The 18,356-nt window shown below is 36.0% G+C and overlaps 1 protein-coding gene across 1 annotated transcript in view; it reads right to left on the bottom strand.

Annotated features, from left to right (window-relative positions):
* Window positions 1-18,356, bottom strand: part of LOC136830105 (uncharacterized) — a 375,313-nt gene that overhangs the window by 81,010 nt on the left and 275,947 nt on the right. Inside the window, 7 exon segments of the mRNA XM_067089297.1 lie at window positions 171-956; window positions 1,020-1,049; window positions 1,324-3,099; window positions 3,501-3,686; window positions 5,033-5,194; window positions 5,738-5,911; window positions 16,306-16,416. Coding sequence (XP_066945398.1) covers window positions 171-956; window positions 1,020-1,049; window positions 1,324-3,099; window positions 3,501-3,686; window positions 5,033-5,194; window positions 5,738-5,911; window positions 16,306-16,416 — 3,225 coding nt within the window.

The raw sequence follows: 18,356 nt of genomic DNA on the forward strand, positions 1-18,356 counted from the left end.
TTCAGTCTCAACTGGTTTCCCATCAACCATAATTATCTTCTTGATTATTCTCCTCCTGATAATTGTTCTTGTTGTGGTGATTTCTGGTTCAGTTACTGTCTCTGTTATAATTTTGTCTGAAGGAAGGCTTTGGAGCATTTCATCAGTAACTTCCTCTGGTTCTTCAACACCTCTTCAGTCTCAACTGGTTTCCCATCAACCATAATTATCTTCTTGATTATTCTCCTCCTAATAATTGTCCTGGTTGTGGTAATTTCTGGCTCAGTTACTGTCTCTGTTATCACTCTGTCTGAAGGAAGGCTTTGGAGCATTCCATCAGTAACTTCCTCTGGTTCTTCAACAACTTCTTCAGTCTCAACTGGTTTCCCATCAACCATAATTATCTTCTTGATTATTCTCCTTCTGATAATTGTTCTGGTTGTGGTAATTTCTGGCTCAGTTACTGTCTCTGTTATAATTTTGTCTGAAGGAAGGCTTTGGAGCATTTCATCAGTAACTTCCTCTGGTTCTTCAACAACTTCTTCAGTCTCAACTGGTTTCCCATCAACCATAATTATCTTCTTGATTATTCTCCTTCTGATAATTGTTCTTGTTGTGGTGATTTCTGGTTCAGTTACTGTCTCTGTTATCACTCTGTCTGAAGGAAGGCTTTGGAGCATTTCATCAGTAACTTCCTCTGGTTCTTCAACAACTTCTTCAGTCTCAACTGGTTTTCCATCAACCATAATGATTTTCTTGATTATTCTCCTCCTGATAATTGTTCTTGTTGTGGTGATTTCTGGCTCAGTTACTGTCTCTGTTATCATTCTGTCTGCAGGAAGACTTTGGAGCATTTCATCAGTAACTTCCTCTGGTTCTTCAACAACTTCTTCAGTCTCAACTGGTTTTCCATCAACCATAATGATTTTCTTGATTATTCTCCTCCTGATAATTGTTCTTGTTGTGGTGATTTCTGGCTCAGTTACTGTCTCTGTTATCATTCTGTCTGCAGGAAGGCTTTGGAGCATTTCATCAGTAACTTCCTCTGGTTCTTCAACAACTACTTCAGTCTCAACTGGTTTCCATCAACCATAATTATCTTTTAATTATTCTCCTTCTGATAATTGTTCTTGTTGTAATTTCTGGCTCAGTTACTGTCTCTGTTATAATTTTGTCTGAAGGAAGGCTTTGGAGCATTTCATCAGTAATTTCCTCTGGTTCTTCAACAACTTCTTCAGTCTCAACTGGTTTCCCATCAACCATAATTATCTTCTTGATTATTCTCCTCCTGATAATTGTCCTGGTTGTGGTAATTTCTGGCTCAGTTACTGTCTCTGTTATCACTCTGTCTGAAGGAAGGCTTTGGAGCATTTCATCAGTAACTTCCTCTGGTTCTTCAACAACTTCTTCAGTCTCTACTGGTTTCCCATCAACCATAATTATCTTTTTAATTATTCTCCTTCTGATAATTGTTCTTGTTGTGGTAATTTCTGGCTCAGTTACTGTCTCTGTTATAATTTTGTCTGAAGGAAGGCTTTGGAGCATTTCATCAGTAATTTCCTCTGGTTCTTCAACAACTTCTTCAGTCTCAACTGGTTTCCCATCAACCATTATTATCTTCTTGATTATTCTCCTTCTGATAATTGTTCTTGTTGTGGTGATTTCTGGCTCAGTTACTGTCTCTGTTATCATTCTGTCTAAAGGAAGGCTTTGGAGCATTTCATCAGTAACTTCTTCTGGTTCTTCAACAACTTCTTCAGTCTCAACTGGTTTCCCATCAACCATTATTATCTTCTTGATTATTCTCCTCCTGATAATTGTTCTTGTTGTGGTGATTTCTGGTTCAGTTACTGTCTCTGTTATCATTCTGTCTGCAGGAAGGTTTTGGAGCATTTCATCAGTAACTTCCTCTGGTTCTTCAACAACTTCTTCAGTCTCGACAGGTTTTCCATCAACCATAACAATTTTCTTGATTATCCTTTTCCTTATTATTCTCCTTGTCATGGTGATTTCTGGCTCAAAGACAGTTTCTGTAACCACTGAATCAGAAGGCAAACCCTGCAACATCTCCTCTGTAATCTCTTCTGGTTCTTCTACAACTTCTTCTTTTTCTACGGGCTTTCCATCAATCATCACAATCCTTTTAATGATTCTCTTTCTAATAATTTTCCTTGTAGTTGTAATTTCAGGTTGAAACTCTACTTCCATCACTGAAGAGTCCACTGCTCCATTTTCAGGTTCTTCAACCACTACTTCTGTTTCTTGAGGTTTACCATCAATCATAACAATTTTCTTGATTATTCTCTTTTTTATGACTTTACATGTTTTTTCCAATGCTTCAATGCGCTGACCATATTGTGTCACTTCCTGCGGTTTTTTCTTTTCCTTGTTTGCATCAGTTTCTGTTGGTTTCACAGCCAAAATTTTGCCAGTTGGTTCACCAGGTTTGGATCTCTGTGTCAGTTCTTTCTGACGTTCAATTGGATCCTCAAATTCTTCAATCTCAACTGGCTTCCCATCCACCATTACTGTTCTTTTGACTAATCTTCTAATGAACTGCTGAGCTGTTACTGTTGCTTCTGGTTCTTGCACCTCTTCAGCAGAGTCTAGGAACTCAGTCTCAGAACTTACCAGATTTCTAAGTCTCTGAGGAAGGCTGCCAGAGATCACAGGTGACACTCCAGGTTCATAAACAGAGTCAAGGAACTTTGATGAATCAGATTCAGTAAATTCTTCAGTGACATCTTCAGGCTCTTCGATTACTTCTTCCTTTTCTACTGGTTTCCCATCAACCATCGTCACCGTCTTGATTATTCTTCTCCTTATAGCTCTCACAACTGTAGTCGTGCAGCTAGGATCAACGAACAACGACCGTTTTATGACATGTTCTTCTGGCTCTTCAACAACCTCCTCAGTCTCCACAGGTTCACCATCAATCATAACTACATTCTTTATGCTTCTCCTTCTAATGACTTGGTAGACTGTGGGCTCCGTGATGACTTCTGTGACCTCAGGCTCCTCCGTCCTCTGTGGTTCTTGTTTCACAACAGGGCTTTCAGAGTCTTTAACTATGTCTTGTTTAGTAGCTTCCAGTCTTGCAGTCTCATTTGCCAGGATCTCCTAAAATGAATTTCATCAGTTTTTACCTCAATCATGAAACAACATCCAGGAAAATATTTTACCTGCTTTACTTGGTAGTTGACATACAATACAAAATGCTAACACAGAATATATATTACAGAAAGAAGTCAGGAAATCAAACACAGAAAATTAACATAAAGCTACAATGCATAGTACGGTGAATGTTTTACATGCAATGTACAAAATTTGCCCACATCATTGATCAAATGCTGTTCAGAGGCACAATTATTACTACAATAAGCAGGCTAATCAATCTCTGAGGGAAAAATTGAAAGGTACTTTCAGACTGTTGTGATAGAAACTACAGAGGATTCCAATGGTAATAATGCAAGCAGAGGTAAACATACGCAATCGGACATCGACTGGCAGCACAGACTTACCCGCAATTGCTGAAGGCGAGTTTGAATGACTAGTCGCGTTTCAGAAATTGTCTGGCTCAAGAAGAGCAGGTGATTCTTCATCTCAGTGGCCAGTGACTGAATGTGCTGGTCTCCCTTGACGCGTTCACACTTGCCACGAAGCTCTGCTAATTGCCGCTCACGTCGTGTCAAATCTCGTTGCATGGTCTGAACACGGAAAAGGCGAATGTAAAATAATCTGAGAAGCATTCATATCCTTGAACAATAAAAGTCATTATAAGGTTATGTTCAACCAAGAGCACATTCTCGAGTGATTTTTTTAGACTAAGGAAGTATTCCAGAAAAGTGCTGATGACCTGAAATTTGAGAAGTTACCTTGGGTGTTGTAAACATTTTTGACTCCCTGAAAAAGGTCAGGGTCATTAAATTTGCACTTAATTTGACTCCATAAACATAAAACCTCATGAATTAATGGGATTACAATCATCTAGTCCACAGGTCTAACTCACTTGGAAGAAAACTCTTATAAACAAGTAGTTATGCCTGGGACCCTGCCGTTCTAACATAGTTTGCTAAACATCAGAACTCGGTAAGCATTAAAGTATTGTGATTTTGTTAAGATCTTGCCACTTCCAGACCAAACTGCTTTCAAGAGTAGCTATCTATACAAAAATGAAGACTTTGCAATCTGCCATCATCAACAAAACTAAGAATACCATAGGGGACCTTTAGAAATGAAACTACAAAAGAAATATTAAATTTTAAGATCTATTCTCAGGCTAGTTTCGACAGGTTCACCCACCAAAGTGGGCAACTCATGTGCGAGCCAAGGGTGCTTAGCAGACCAAACGTTTGACCCTTCCAACCATAGAACGAGAAAGCCAATCTTAAGTCTCTAATCTTGTCAAAGTTGTTATTCCAAACCTGTATATAGTATATATACAGAAACCTACCTTTTCCACATTTATCATTAATCAGGGTTGAAGCAGTGTCAACCAAAATGTATGGTTTTGGTGGTAATTTTGATTTTGTGGGCCTTTTACTTGCTGCCATAGGATATCTATAATCGAGACTAAAAAAATAATGAAAGCACCGACTAGGCTACATAAAGCCTGGTAGTGAAGGAAAAGTGGTAGAGAAGAAAAGTGTCTTAAATGTAGTAAATTGAATTTGGTGCCAATCTCCATAGCTGCAACATGGAACGCACAATTAATTAGTACGTTTGCTATTCATCTCATACAATTTATTCTTAACTTCTCTATTTGTTTTTCCCAACTTGGGTACATGGGATTATTGCCCTCTGTTTTTCAAAATAGGCTTACAGCTTTGCTAACAACAACAATAACAACAATAATAACAATAATAATAATAATAATACAAAGCAGCTGACCAAAGTTCATTTATTATCCCAACACTCCGGTAGTCCACAGAGCCATTCACCTTTTGTAAACGTTAGTGTGGACTCCCGAAACGTCTGGATAATAATAATAATAATAATAATAATAATAATAATAATAATAATAATAATAATAATAATAAAATAAACTACAGACCTCATTGATGGTAATCTGCTCTTCGATGGCTGCCACCGAGCTGAGGGAAACCTCAGCCGTCAGCTGGTTGAAGGTCTCAGTGACCCAAGTCTCGAGTTCTTGGAGAATCTGCTGGTACTCGATGAGGTGGAACTTCTGTCTGTCGCTTTCGCTGTGTTTGTTCTGCAAGTGGAATGTTACTGTTTCATTTTCGTGGCTGATAATCGTGGCAACAATGGGGTAGATTATAATATATATATATATATATATATATATATATATATATATATATATATATATATATATATATATATATATATATATATATATATATATATATATATATATATATATATATATTGTATATATTTTTTATATTATATATATATATATATATATATTTATATATATAATAATAATAATAATAATAATAATATATATATAATATAATAATCATAATAATACCATTCATAATTTTTTAATAATAAGGCATTTTTTAATAGTGACTCATGCTATTTTATTAGAAACAGATTTTTATGTTAATAATAATAATAATAATAATAATAATCATAATAATAATAATAATAATAATAATTTTATCAGAAATAGCACTTACTAGTTAATAATAATAATAATAATAATAATAATAATAATAATAATAATAATAATAATAATAATAATAATAATAATAAATAAATAAATAAATAAATTTTTCCCATAAGTCACCTCAATTTCGGTCTTCTTGGCCTCGGCCTCGGCCAGAAGACCCTTGAGGCGCGTCCTGGCGCCGGCGACAGACGCCAGCATGTTGAGCATCTCGGTGTCCTGCTCCATCTTCCGGCCCTTCTCCTCCAAGTGCTTGAGCTCGTCCTCCATCTGGTGCATCTCGGAGATTATGGTCTGGGGAGAGGGAGGTCGGGTTAGGTCTTCCTCTGCGCCTCGAGAACTTCAGGAAGGTTATGAGTATATGATAAAGAACTGAAGACAGCTCCGAAGTTTATTTATATATATACATGGGAGGAGGGTCGAGCTGAGAGAGACAGAAGTAGAAGAAGGAGGAGGAGGAGGAGGAGGAGGAGGAGGAGGGGAGGGAGGAGGAGGAGGAGGAGGAAGGAAGGAGGAGGAGGAGGAGGAGGAGGAAAAGACAAGAAGAAGAAGAACAAGAAGAAAGGAGAAGGAGAAGAGGAGGAGGAGGAGGAGGAGGAGGAGGAGGAGGAGGAGGAGGAGGAGGAGGAGGAGGAGGAGGAGGAGCACAAGAAGAAGAAGAACAAGGAGGAGGAGGAGGAGGAGGAAAAGACGAAGAAGAAGAAGAAAAAGGAGAAGGAGAAGGAGAAGGAGGATGAGGATGAGGAGGAGGAGGAGAAGAAGAAGAAGAAGAAGAAGGAAGAGGAGGAGGAGAAGAAGAGGAATAAATACTGAGTCACAATGAGGCAGCCCACTTCTGAGTTAGTGAATGAGAGTAGTAATTTACCAAAATATGACAAAAGCTTCAGATTTGATTTTGATTAAATACATTTTTTGATTTTGACAAAATACATTTTTTAATTTTGAAAAAATACACTTTTTGATTTTGACTAAAAACATTTTTTTTTATTTTGACTAAATACTTTTTTTTGATTTTGACTAAATACATTTTTTGATTATGAATCGATACATTTTTTAAAATGACATTTTTTAAAATGATTTTGACTAAGTAAGTTTTTGGCATGCATCTTTATCTTTCTTTTAACTTCTTTATATTAATTCCTTTTCTATTTACGAGAGAGAGAGAGAGAGAGAGAGAGAGAGAGAGAGAGAGAGAGAGAGAGAGAGAGAGAGAGAGAGAGAGAGAGAGAGAGAATTTGTGTAGATGAAAATAGTGTTCACAAAGAAATATGCTTTCAGTTCCATCAAAGCTGTACGCAGATTATTTAAATGAATAATGAATATGAATAACGAATATGTCAGTCTCACGCCCCTGGAATGACTTGATGTTATATTGGCAATGGATCACAATGAGGCCTGTGAGTCGTTAAAGTGAATGCTCTAAAAAAAACCTAGCCCAATGAAGTTCTCAAAATGCTGTATATGAAAATAGCATGAGTGAATCAATATGACATACTCCGAGTAAGGGTGGAGTTGAAAAGCAACTTTCAGGCAATAATAGTTCAGTGTGTCTTCAGAGTTTCTGAAGTCAGTTTAGCTGAAATGTCACTTTTAAACCCATGCCTAAGAAGTACACTTGCATTCTCTCTCTCTCTCTCTCTCTCTCTCTCTCTCTCTCTCTCTCTCTCTCTCTCTCTCTCTCTCTCTCTCGTGCCAAAATATCTGTAACGGTCCAACACTTGGTTTCAGAAGCAAATAAACCATCTGGGGGCACAGTTCTAGTGGTAATGCCAATTCACAAGTAAACAAAAAAAAAAAATGTGAAAACTATTCAGCAAATGAGGCAGTTAGGGAAGGATAAGCATCAGCAAAAGAGAGAAGATAAAAATGAAAGTTAAGCAGTGTAAGATAAACAAGGCACGGTGCCAATGCGGGCAATGGCATTCCTGCTGCCTCGGGAGGGTTACACTGGCACTCGACGCCTGTAAGTTTACGCCTGTAAAACAAACAGGCGCGCAAATGCGGTATTATGTAGGAAAGGCAAACATGCTGAGGTGCAATGTACGAGTATTTAATGTATGTTTGCGCACCGTCGTGTTAACAGTTCCTGAGATTTTAGTGATGCTTCCTGAGGCATTCGAAAGATTTTAATGGTTGTATAAGGAATGCCAAGTTACAGCATTAGACAGAGGTCCGCTGAATTCTTAGGTTAAGAGTCTATTTCTGAAGTATTCTTTGCACTGATTCAGTCTAGCATCTTCAATACTTCATTTACTTTTAAATTATGACAGCAATAATAGATGGTTCCCCAAAATTATCTAAAGCAGGAACCACATTCCATGGTACATCATAGCAGTTTGATTCACGCTGGGTGTTTGTATACATTTCCACTGAGCTGAATAATATTATAGAAGCTGTGAGGAGACATAACATGTATGCCAAGGACGGCAGAGTGATTAGTTACCTAAGGAGAGAGAGAGAGAGAGAGAGAGAGAGAGAGAGAGAGAGAGAGAGAGAGAGAGAGAGAGAGAGAGAGAGAGAGAAGGGGGCGGGTGGGAACAAAACTATACGGTACCTATATAAATCTTTCGTCTCGAGTTGTTTTCATATATAGGAATCTAATACGTCTCCTTTTCACTTTCAATGCTGATAGTGAAAACACTGCAATACAAACGTTGTTCTACCTTGCTGTCGCACTTCCGTCCATCAAAGGATAAATATAAATAAAAGGAAGAGTTTCTGTGGTCATTCCCACCAGTGAGATTGATGTCTCTCCCACTTTTTGATGTAAAGTAGAGAATCATCACTGGGGACTCCTGTTCCCATCTTCATGGGAAACTATTATCCTCATCTTTGTAAATCAGTAGGAACTCCCACTTCCGTTTTTTTTTTTTTTTTTTTTAACTTTTGTTCCGGCTTTCTTTGATTCTTTGGGAACTCTTGGCATAATCCTTTCGAATCCCTGGAAACGCCAAATCCTACCTTTGCAAATCAATGGGAACCCATGGAAACTCCAAATTCTACCTTTGCAAATCATTGGGAACCATGGAAACTAAATCCTACCTTTGAAAATAATTGGGAACCCATGGAAACTCCAAATTCTACCTTTGCAATTAATTGTGAACCCATGGAAACTCTAAATCCTACCTCTGAAAATCATTGGGAACCCGTGGAAACTCCAAATCCTACCTTGTAATTCATTGGGAACCCATGGAAACTCTAAATCCTACCTTTGTACTGTAATTCATTGGGAACCCATGGAAACTCTAAATCCTACCTTTGTAATTCATTGGGTACCAGTGGAAACTCCAAATCCTACCTTTGCAAATCACTGGGAACCTATGGAAACTCCAAATCCTACCTTCGCAAATCATTGGGAACCCGTGTAAACGCTAAATCCTACCTTTGCAAATCATTAGGAACCCATGAAAACTCCAAATCCTACCTTTGTAATTAATTGGGAACCCGTGGAAACTCTAAATCCTTCCTTTGCAAATCATTGGGAACCCGTGGAAACTCTAAATCCTTCCTTTGTAAATCATTGGGAACCCATGGAAACTCCACATCCTACCTTTGTAGTTAACTGGGAACCCATGGAAACTCCAAATCATAGTTTCCCTATCGATATGAATCTTGGGAAACGGAACTTCCTCGATATTCTTGAATCTTAGAGAATTCTTGCCTTTTGTATTTATCAATCTTTGAGAACTACCATCTCCACTTTCATGAAGTTTTGGGAACTCCTGCCTCATTTTCTGCACTTACTCGGGAACTTCAGTCCACACCTTTGTGAACTGTCCCAGGGAATCTTTTAGCAACTTTTGTCATGCCTGTGTCAGTGAGAAAGACTGTTTCCAGGTCTGTCATGTGTGGCCATTCATCAAAAATCCCTTAGCTGGTTAATGTCCCTTGTTTATTATGTATATTTCAGCTCTTTTCACAGTATTTGTGAATCTGGAACATATCCCCAGGTGTACTGAAGCCTGTTCCTGTCTTTTTTGATTTCTCGTTGTTTACATTTGAACTTTGCTCATTAAGAGAAGAATCAGATCACTTTTAATATATGATACATTTGTTCTTGTGCCCTTAACAGATAGTCGTATGTATACTATACAGACTGTGGTTATCATTTAATGAATCTTCTGTAGATACTAAAACTATCAAGGGTGTAGAGATCCAAGGGACTGCTGATAGTTCAAAGATATACAGGCTATAACATCTTCCTTTATCAATTTGTGAGAGGCCTCTACCAATCTCTAAAAGTGGTAGGAAGCACATTTCAATAATGTGGATTTGATGAGGTCCTTCTCAGGTTCAGTAAATTTCTGGAACTCCTTTTCAAGTCTTCCAGAATCTGTGGAAGTTTTGCCCCTTGTGCATTTTTTTATGACTGTGGGAGAACCTCCAATCTCCTTGAACAATTATAATTCCTCCAAATCTTGTGAACAAATGGAAACTTCCGTTCCAGCATTTGCTGGGAACTCAGATTTTAAATCCGTGTAATCCTATGGGTAATGAGCCATCAGTTGCTGGATGGAATCTCATCTCAATCATTTTGAATTAGGATGACTAACAATCCAAGTCTATCAATCTACCGGTACTCCGTGAATGTTAGGACTTCATCTTCCAAAGTTTGTGCACAAACTTTGGGAAGTCTCCATCATTACCTGTCAATGTACGGAGGATCCTTCTGCAATCTTCGCTCGTTTTTGAGCGCTTTTATCAATCTGTTGCTGATGCTGCGAAGACAAGGGATGCTGTCAGTGATCCTGGTCGTGAATCTTGAAAGCATGGAAGGTACATGATATTACTTCTCTTAATCTGAATGTCGGTTTGGTCATTCCACATTCCTTGCAATTATACGTGAGCTTCTTCAAGTTATTTTTTATCAGTGGAGGCTTATCTGACCACCTCATTCCACATTTCGTTGTTAAACTGGTCTAAAAGAAAACAAAACATGGAAACTGTTTTTATTCCGTGTTAACGTAGAGGACTCTGCTTACAGCACCCTTCATACGATACTATTGTTTCTGATTTCCAGTATGAATCTGTTTTGACTTATAGGCATTCTCCCTCTTACCATCAGTAGATACTTCACGTTGTTTTGAAATGCACATAATTGATGGCATATGTGATTCTACATCTGAAGTGACTCCAGTCATTTGGAAATACATAAATCAGTAACTAAGCAAGTGAAAATATGAGGTATCTCCACTTCGATGCTCACAGTAGAGGTTACATTAGTCTTTACCTGCTCCAAAATAAGATGAATATGAGATAGGCAAACAGAAAGAACTTCAGGAAAAGGAAAGGAAGTAGTCAGAGAAAGAAACTCAGAAAAGGAAAATAAAAGCCAGACCCTTATGATTTGTTCACTAGGAACTTACGGCCTACTGTTCTTTTAATTTTAGAATAACCAGCCATGGCCTTTTCAGACAAAAGCATCTTGCAGGCTTGGTTGTACCAGTTCTCCCAACTCGGTCTTACTTCTTTGGGACAGTGATTCCACAGATATGAAGATTGAATTTTAAGCTCTACTAAGCCACCTCATATTCCCTGGATAAAGATGGTTTTTGCAGTTGGTAACACTGGTACAATGGCCAAGGAGTCCTTTGGCTTCTGGTATGACTGACAATCTATATGGGAAGTTCATCCTCTTGACAAAAGCCAACAAACAACAGAGCAATATTTCTCGGAGTCAATCACGTTTTCAGACGTTCCTGTTCCGTCATTTCCAGCTGACATTTGTTTTTTCTTCAAGGGATAAGGCTGGGAGCTTCATTCCCTTACTACTTCCTAACCTATGAAGAGTGATATCAGAACTGACGGTGGCTCTTTCTTACTCCATCTGACTTACTAAGCCACGGGAAGTTTATATTCTACATTATAAACAAAGCACTTGTGGCTCTTTCACTTTGTGTGTTTATCGATCATCTCGAGAGAATCCTGATTGTTTAGATGTGTGATATACCATTTGGTGAATGGGAGATCTCACCACAGAACGGTGAATTATTCCTCGTTTCACAGAGTCCATTCTGCGCTTGTGAGAAGCAAATTCAGGAATTAAAAGGCGCCAAAGAATTTTAGACGTCCTAAACCACAGGCTGAAATTTAATTTACAGATCCTTTATGAAAGGGAGAAATTTACAAATCCCTCAGGATCTACTCATTCGGCCTTCATTTAAAATTCTCTGGAATTGCTTCAAGTGTCAAAAGCAAATAATCTGGTATTCCAAAAGAGACATTATAACTCACCTTGCATTTGGCAGTGAGGGAAATTCTTTCCATCGTTAATTTTCAGGTGTTGAAAATTCATCTTCGAATTTATTTCGCAGGCTACAAATGCCAGAATTAACGCACCTTTGTCGTATTCCCTGGAGTTTTGCAACTTAATACGCATTGTCAACTGAGAAAAATAAATGTATGTACATGATATAAATTTATGCAATGTGTAAATTTGGTATGCGTAGCAGTTCTCATTCCATATGCAAAAGAGAATAAATACTGAGAGAGAGAGAGAGAGAGAGAGAGAGAGAGAGAGAGAGAGAGAGAGAGAGAGAGAGAGAGAGATTTGCCAGTGGTGAATCACGCGATCACGTTTATAAGTTAATAAAATTCGTTATTTTTTAATGTTTGGAAGTGAAAAAAAAAATCGTTATGCTCAAATAAGTTCCTAGAAGGTATTAATAAGCAAAAGAGGCATCTATAGAGCTAATTGGAAGGTTGCAAAATTAATTAGTGAAGCGTATTTTTTAACAAAAATCTAAAGCTGTGTTTATTTGACAGAAACAGTCATTGCCAACTCTAGTGGTCAAGGCATTACTGAATATTTATGATGGAAAGAAATTTTTTTATGAGCTATTGAAAGACTTTTGCAATTATCTGTCTGAGGGAATAAGGGGAATTTTTCACTGATCTGAAAAAAAAAATACTGGAACTCTCCAAAATATGTTTAAAAATTAAAAAAAATTTATAATCATGTCAGAAAATCAGGAAAACTTCTTGTTACCTCTTCAAAAAAGGTAAGAAATCTTCAATGATCTGTCTGAGAAGTCAGGGAATTTCCCAATTATTAATAGGAAAATTAAGGAAGTTTCCTATTATATCTGAGAAAATCACTGAACTCTCTAGTGATAATAAAATTAGGTCACTTTTCGGTAATATTCTAAGGAAATTAGAGAACTGATTATTATTTCTAAGCACGTGATTTAAAATATCTCTCAGAAAATCAGGGAACTTTTCAATTATCTCTAAGGAAATTATGGGGCTTTTCAGGACTTCAATTACTGCTTCTAAAAGAATTAAGGAGACTTTTCATTATCTCGAGAAAAATTAGGAAACATTCAAGTAGGGAACCTCTCAATTATCTAAAACAAAAAATTACTGGGCTCTTCAATCATCTCCAATAAAAATGAAAACAGTTTTAATTAACATTCAAGAAATCTAGAAAAGTTACACTTACTTAAATGAAAACCTTTTCAAATACGTCTAAGAAAATTAAGGAAGCTTTCAATTACCCACGAGATAATTAATTAGCGGTCTTTTCAATTATCTCTAATTAAGTTCATCAAGGCACTCTGAATCTCAAGAAAAAAGTGATTGCGTCTTAGCTTGAAACTGCATGGCGTTTACCCATAGCTAAACGACGCAAAGTGACGCCATCTGCTGACGAATTTTGAAAGCAGAAGTATGATATATTAATATTTGACGAACAGTTTTCTTCTCATTTAATTTCGCTCGAAAATTCTGAATCTTAACTTGAATGTAAATTTCAATTCTAAATTCCAAAAGTGTAACAATTTCCTACTGTCCAATAAGGCTAGACATACCTGGTCTACAAAAGAAAAGATTTCTGGAAATGACAAATTTGTATTTGAGAATGGCGCCTGAAATATTTAAATATTTTAATTCTAAGACAAATGGGCAGAATATTAAGGTGCCAGATAATCCCCCTGATAAATGAAACTGAATGAATGAAGGAATTAAGAAATAATCCTTTTAGTTAGCGTAAATGCTTTCAGAAGTCTGACTCAAAGCTATGATTTAAACCAGTGCTTAAAAAGTGCAAGAATAGATACAGAAATAATTCACTTGATAAAATTCCTTATTGTTTCTAGACGGTCTGTCTCAACACACACGTGTCTCCAGAAGCTTCTATGAGGAAAAATTATCCTTAACATGAAAAGTTCCACAACTGGCAATCTATGAAGGAATGAGAGGTTTCATCCTTCAGGAATGTTTATCTTCTAAAATTGGCAATCGACGAAGGCAATGAAGGCTTATTTGGCATTTATTTATAACCTAAGATTGGATCACGTGAGGCTTAATGGTTTGGAAAAATTCAAGATCTCGAACTGGCAATCAGCGTAGGCGAGAGAAGATGAATCATTGGGGAAGATTTGAGATCTAAGAAAGGCAATCAATGTGGGCGACCAACGTTGGGGTCAAAGCTGGCAAAATCAATTTAGGCAACAGAGGTGTTCAATTGTCTGGAAATATTTATGATCTGAGATTGGCAATCACTTTATTCAAAAGTTTTTATTGTTTGCGTGTATATATATATATATATATATATATATATATATATATATATATATATATATATATATATATATATATATATATATATATGATCCAAAATTGGCGATCAATGTGAGGTAACAGAGGGACAATTACTTGGGAATATTTGTGAGAAAGATCTGACAGTCATTGCATCTATGAAAGGTGTAATAATTTAGAAATGTTTATGGTGGTCTGCCTGGCAATCTGAGTACATAACAGACAGCTTAATAACTTTCAAAAACAGGCAATTAGAACTGGCAATCTTTATAGGTAATAGGCAATTAATAATCTGCAAATATTTATGATCCAAGACTGGCAGAAGAGAGTAGGTATTACAGGCATAATAACTTTGAAGTAACCATGTTCTAAGAATGGCAAGCAGTAAAGGTAACAGGTGTTTAATAATTAGAAATAATTGCTGCTTAAATCAGTTATTAATTATTTGATCAATTAAAAACACTTAAGAGAATTCAACCCTTATTTCCAAATAAAGGCTGTAACACTAAAATCACTAGTGAAAGTATTTTTACGAAAGATGTCAAAAATAATTACATAAAACATCATATTACACTAATAAAAACAATATTTCAGAAAAAAAGATAAAAATTATTTAACAATTTACTTAGCTGAGGGGAAACAATAACAGGTTAAAAAAAAGTTTTTAGAATGTGAGTTACACTGATATTAAAGGAAGGAAACTAAGTTCAGAAGATTATTTAGAGAGTGAGGAAACATCTAAAGTGCAAGTGATCAAGAACTAGTATTAATTAGAAGTTAGTTCAGAAGTGGTTAAAACTAATTGATTAGAGTGTTTAATGACAGTGCTACCATACCCAGTATCTTTAATCATGCCTCTTCTAAGTAAGAAGTGAATAACTACAAGAGTGCTGTAATCGTAAGCGTTTTTTCCAGTTAAACTTTCCTGCAGAAAAAGCATGCGGTGGCCATTCCAAAGAATATTTCATGTCTATATATTTTTTTTTAGCTAGGGTGCATCATTACCCGCTTTTGCCATAGGCGAATTGTGAATGATGAAAGAGGATAGGAATTGCCCATTCCTTCGGCATACTTTAAAAACCCAGAGACATGTCTTATTAAAACTCCCAAAGTTCAAAGTTGTACTGGAGTTTATTGAGATAAAGAGCCAAAAAAAAAAAGTTATACAGAGATATTCTTATCTTCTAACATTCATTCCAGGCAAGAGTGCAAAAATAAGCTTTATTATGAGTTATACATTTTTCTTCACTAATTCACCTATGCATACTAGAAGACATTCACTGCAACTTAAAAGCTACATAATATTTTTTTTCTTCAAATGCCCTAAAATCTAACAAATTGTGAAAGTGAAAACAAAAAAAGGGGCACATTCTTGAAATACAGAGAACTTCCCTTGCTAGGATATACAACGAGTGTTGGAGTTGATAAAATATGAAAACTAACATAATGAAAATAAGATACACAGAAAAAAGAGGTATAACTGCATAGCCCATGCAACCAAGAAAAAAAAAGAGAGAAGCTATGGCAGCTAACAGGTCATTACATTAAGTGCAATTCATGTGAAATATAAAACATAAAAATCAACTAATAACAGTGAAGCTGACATTTCCTAAGACAAAGCATCTCCACAGAATTGTTAAATAAAAATGAAGCATATCTATGACACTTAAAAGAGAATATTGAAGCATTTTGTCACCAGACCAACAGCGTCAGAAATGAAGATATTATTATTATTAATATAATAGCGTTTGATAGAGACGCGGGAAGCTTGCAACATGGAAGTTGAACACATACTTGTAGAGTAATTCTACCACATCACGTAGAGCTTGGCTACTACATTCTTTTACCCAGGCTCCAGACCCATATACACCTTTAGACCCACAATATTAATCACCCATTACCATAGTCAGCAAGACAGCAAAACGACTACAACAGTACATTCATGATAACACTTAAGAAAGAGTTTCTGATGCGTTCCACAGGCAAGTGCACGAGAGGAAAATATAACATAAGAGATATTGTGTGAGTTGGCAACTCGGCGGGCAACCAACCAACCAACCAACAGTATTCTCACTCAGTCAGATCCCGTTCAGTGCATAAATGTCACCCAGCACAACCAGACTTTGCGTGATTGACTGCCAGTATCATACCTGTATGGACGTCAACTGTTCTACGACGGCTGTGTCCACGAGAGCTCTTATTCTTTCTTGGAAAGTGTCGAGCCTCTTCTCGGCCTGTTTCAGCGTTTCTTTGTCCCCGACCTGCTTCGGAATGGAGGGAAGGAGGAGAGAGAGAAAGACAATGAATTAGTGGACCTCATCGTGGCGAAGTGAACACATACATGTAGTGTACTTGTTTCGTTTGCAATGCATGTTGTAACAACTGTGTGAATGGCTGATGACGGATATGCAACGTGTTCTGTTAGTGTTAGATGCATGTGTTTACATACAGTATGACAAATACATCAATGAAAAACACCAACGAAAATAAAAAACACTCACAGAGGACTAAACACATCAATACACACTGAATGATTATTACACCTCCACTACATCGAGACATTTTAAAGAAATTTTAAAGGGGATTACCACTGTTATGAGTTTCTGGCAAGAGGAGAAGTATAATGAAACCATAAGATTGATAAGATTAAATAGGAATGGTATTTTATGTATTTATACATATATATGAATTTACTTGAGACTGACATTTATCAAATTACTATGAAGTATATATATATATATATATATATATATATATATATATATATATATATATATATATATATATATATATATAAAACTAAACGTATAAATACACACATACACATAGACCATCTTTAATATTTGAAAGAAACCGCTGCTTCGTCACAGTCAGCGAAGAAAGATGTAAAACATGATGAATTCAAAGGTATCAATGCATCTCATAATTTCTGTACAAGATAATAAACACATTTTCATTTATAATTAAAGATCTACAGTAAAACGCATGAAAATTAGCAGCCCACTACAGGATCTCGAAAATACGGAACAAAAAGTAAATACTATATTTATATGCATGTATGTATATATATACATATATACACACACACATATATATATATACATATATATATATATATATATATATATATATATATATATATATATATATATATATATATATATATATATATATATATATATATATATATATATATATATATATATATATAGATGCATTCACTACGCAGGCGAGCGGAGACACATGACGGAACGTTTCCCATTAGAAAGGATAAATAAATAAATAAAATAAAGGAATGAATAATATTAACAAATAAGAACACAATTGCATATATAATAAATATTAAAACTCAAAGACACAGCCATAAAAATATCTTTGTCTGCCCACTCATGCTGGTCTCAGGCCCGGATAAAAAGGGGACGGGGAGGGGAGGGGGGGGGTGTTGAGCGAATGATTAATTCACAACAACCCTTTTAGTCTGGTGCAAGGCGCAATAGGTTACAACGAGACCGGAGGATGAACTAAGTATGAAACTTGGTTCTTCGAGCATATTATGTTCTCCAGGGTTGATGCACTGTCTAAGTATATATATATATATATATATATATATATATATATATTATATATATATATATATATATATATATATATATATATATATATATATATATATATATATATATATATATATACATATATACATACATACATACATAAATATAGGGCTTTCAAATTCAGGGAAAGAGGGCGGGAGGAGCAGATATGGACGGATTCCATTCACGAAAAAAGCAAGCAAGCAGAATGATTGCATTCCAGGGGGAGGGAAAGGGAAGCAGAATTTCTGCTTTCGGGAACAGACAATCAAACTCGTCACTATTTCCTTTAGGTGCCACAGACCGTAAAAAAAAAAAGAAAATAGAAAAAAAGAAATGATTCAATTAAAAGAACCGGGGTAAAATGATTTCTGTTAATAGGGAGCAATAAGAAATAAACTTAAAAAGCACCGAAAAGCAATTAAAAGCCAGCTTGAATACCATTTATTCCAATACAGAGGAATGGAAAATAAATGTAAATAGCGTTAAATATTAAGGATAAATTACTGTAAGGCCAAAGGGTTCGTGTCCTCTCTTTCGTCGAAAGATCAAAGGAAGAAGTTTGTCTGACATGTTTTTTTTTTTCCGCCTATTAAGCGATTTTTGAA

This window comes from Macrobrachium rosenbergii, chromosome 46, assembly GCF_040412425.1.
Source record: "Macrobrachium rosenbergii isolate ZJJX-2024 chromosome 46, ASM4041242v1, whole genome shotgun sequence".
Taxonomy (NCBI): Eukaryota; Metazoa; Arthropoda; class Malacostraca; order Decapoda; family Palaemonidae; genus Macrobrachium; species Macrobrachium rosenbergii.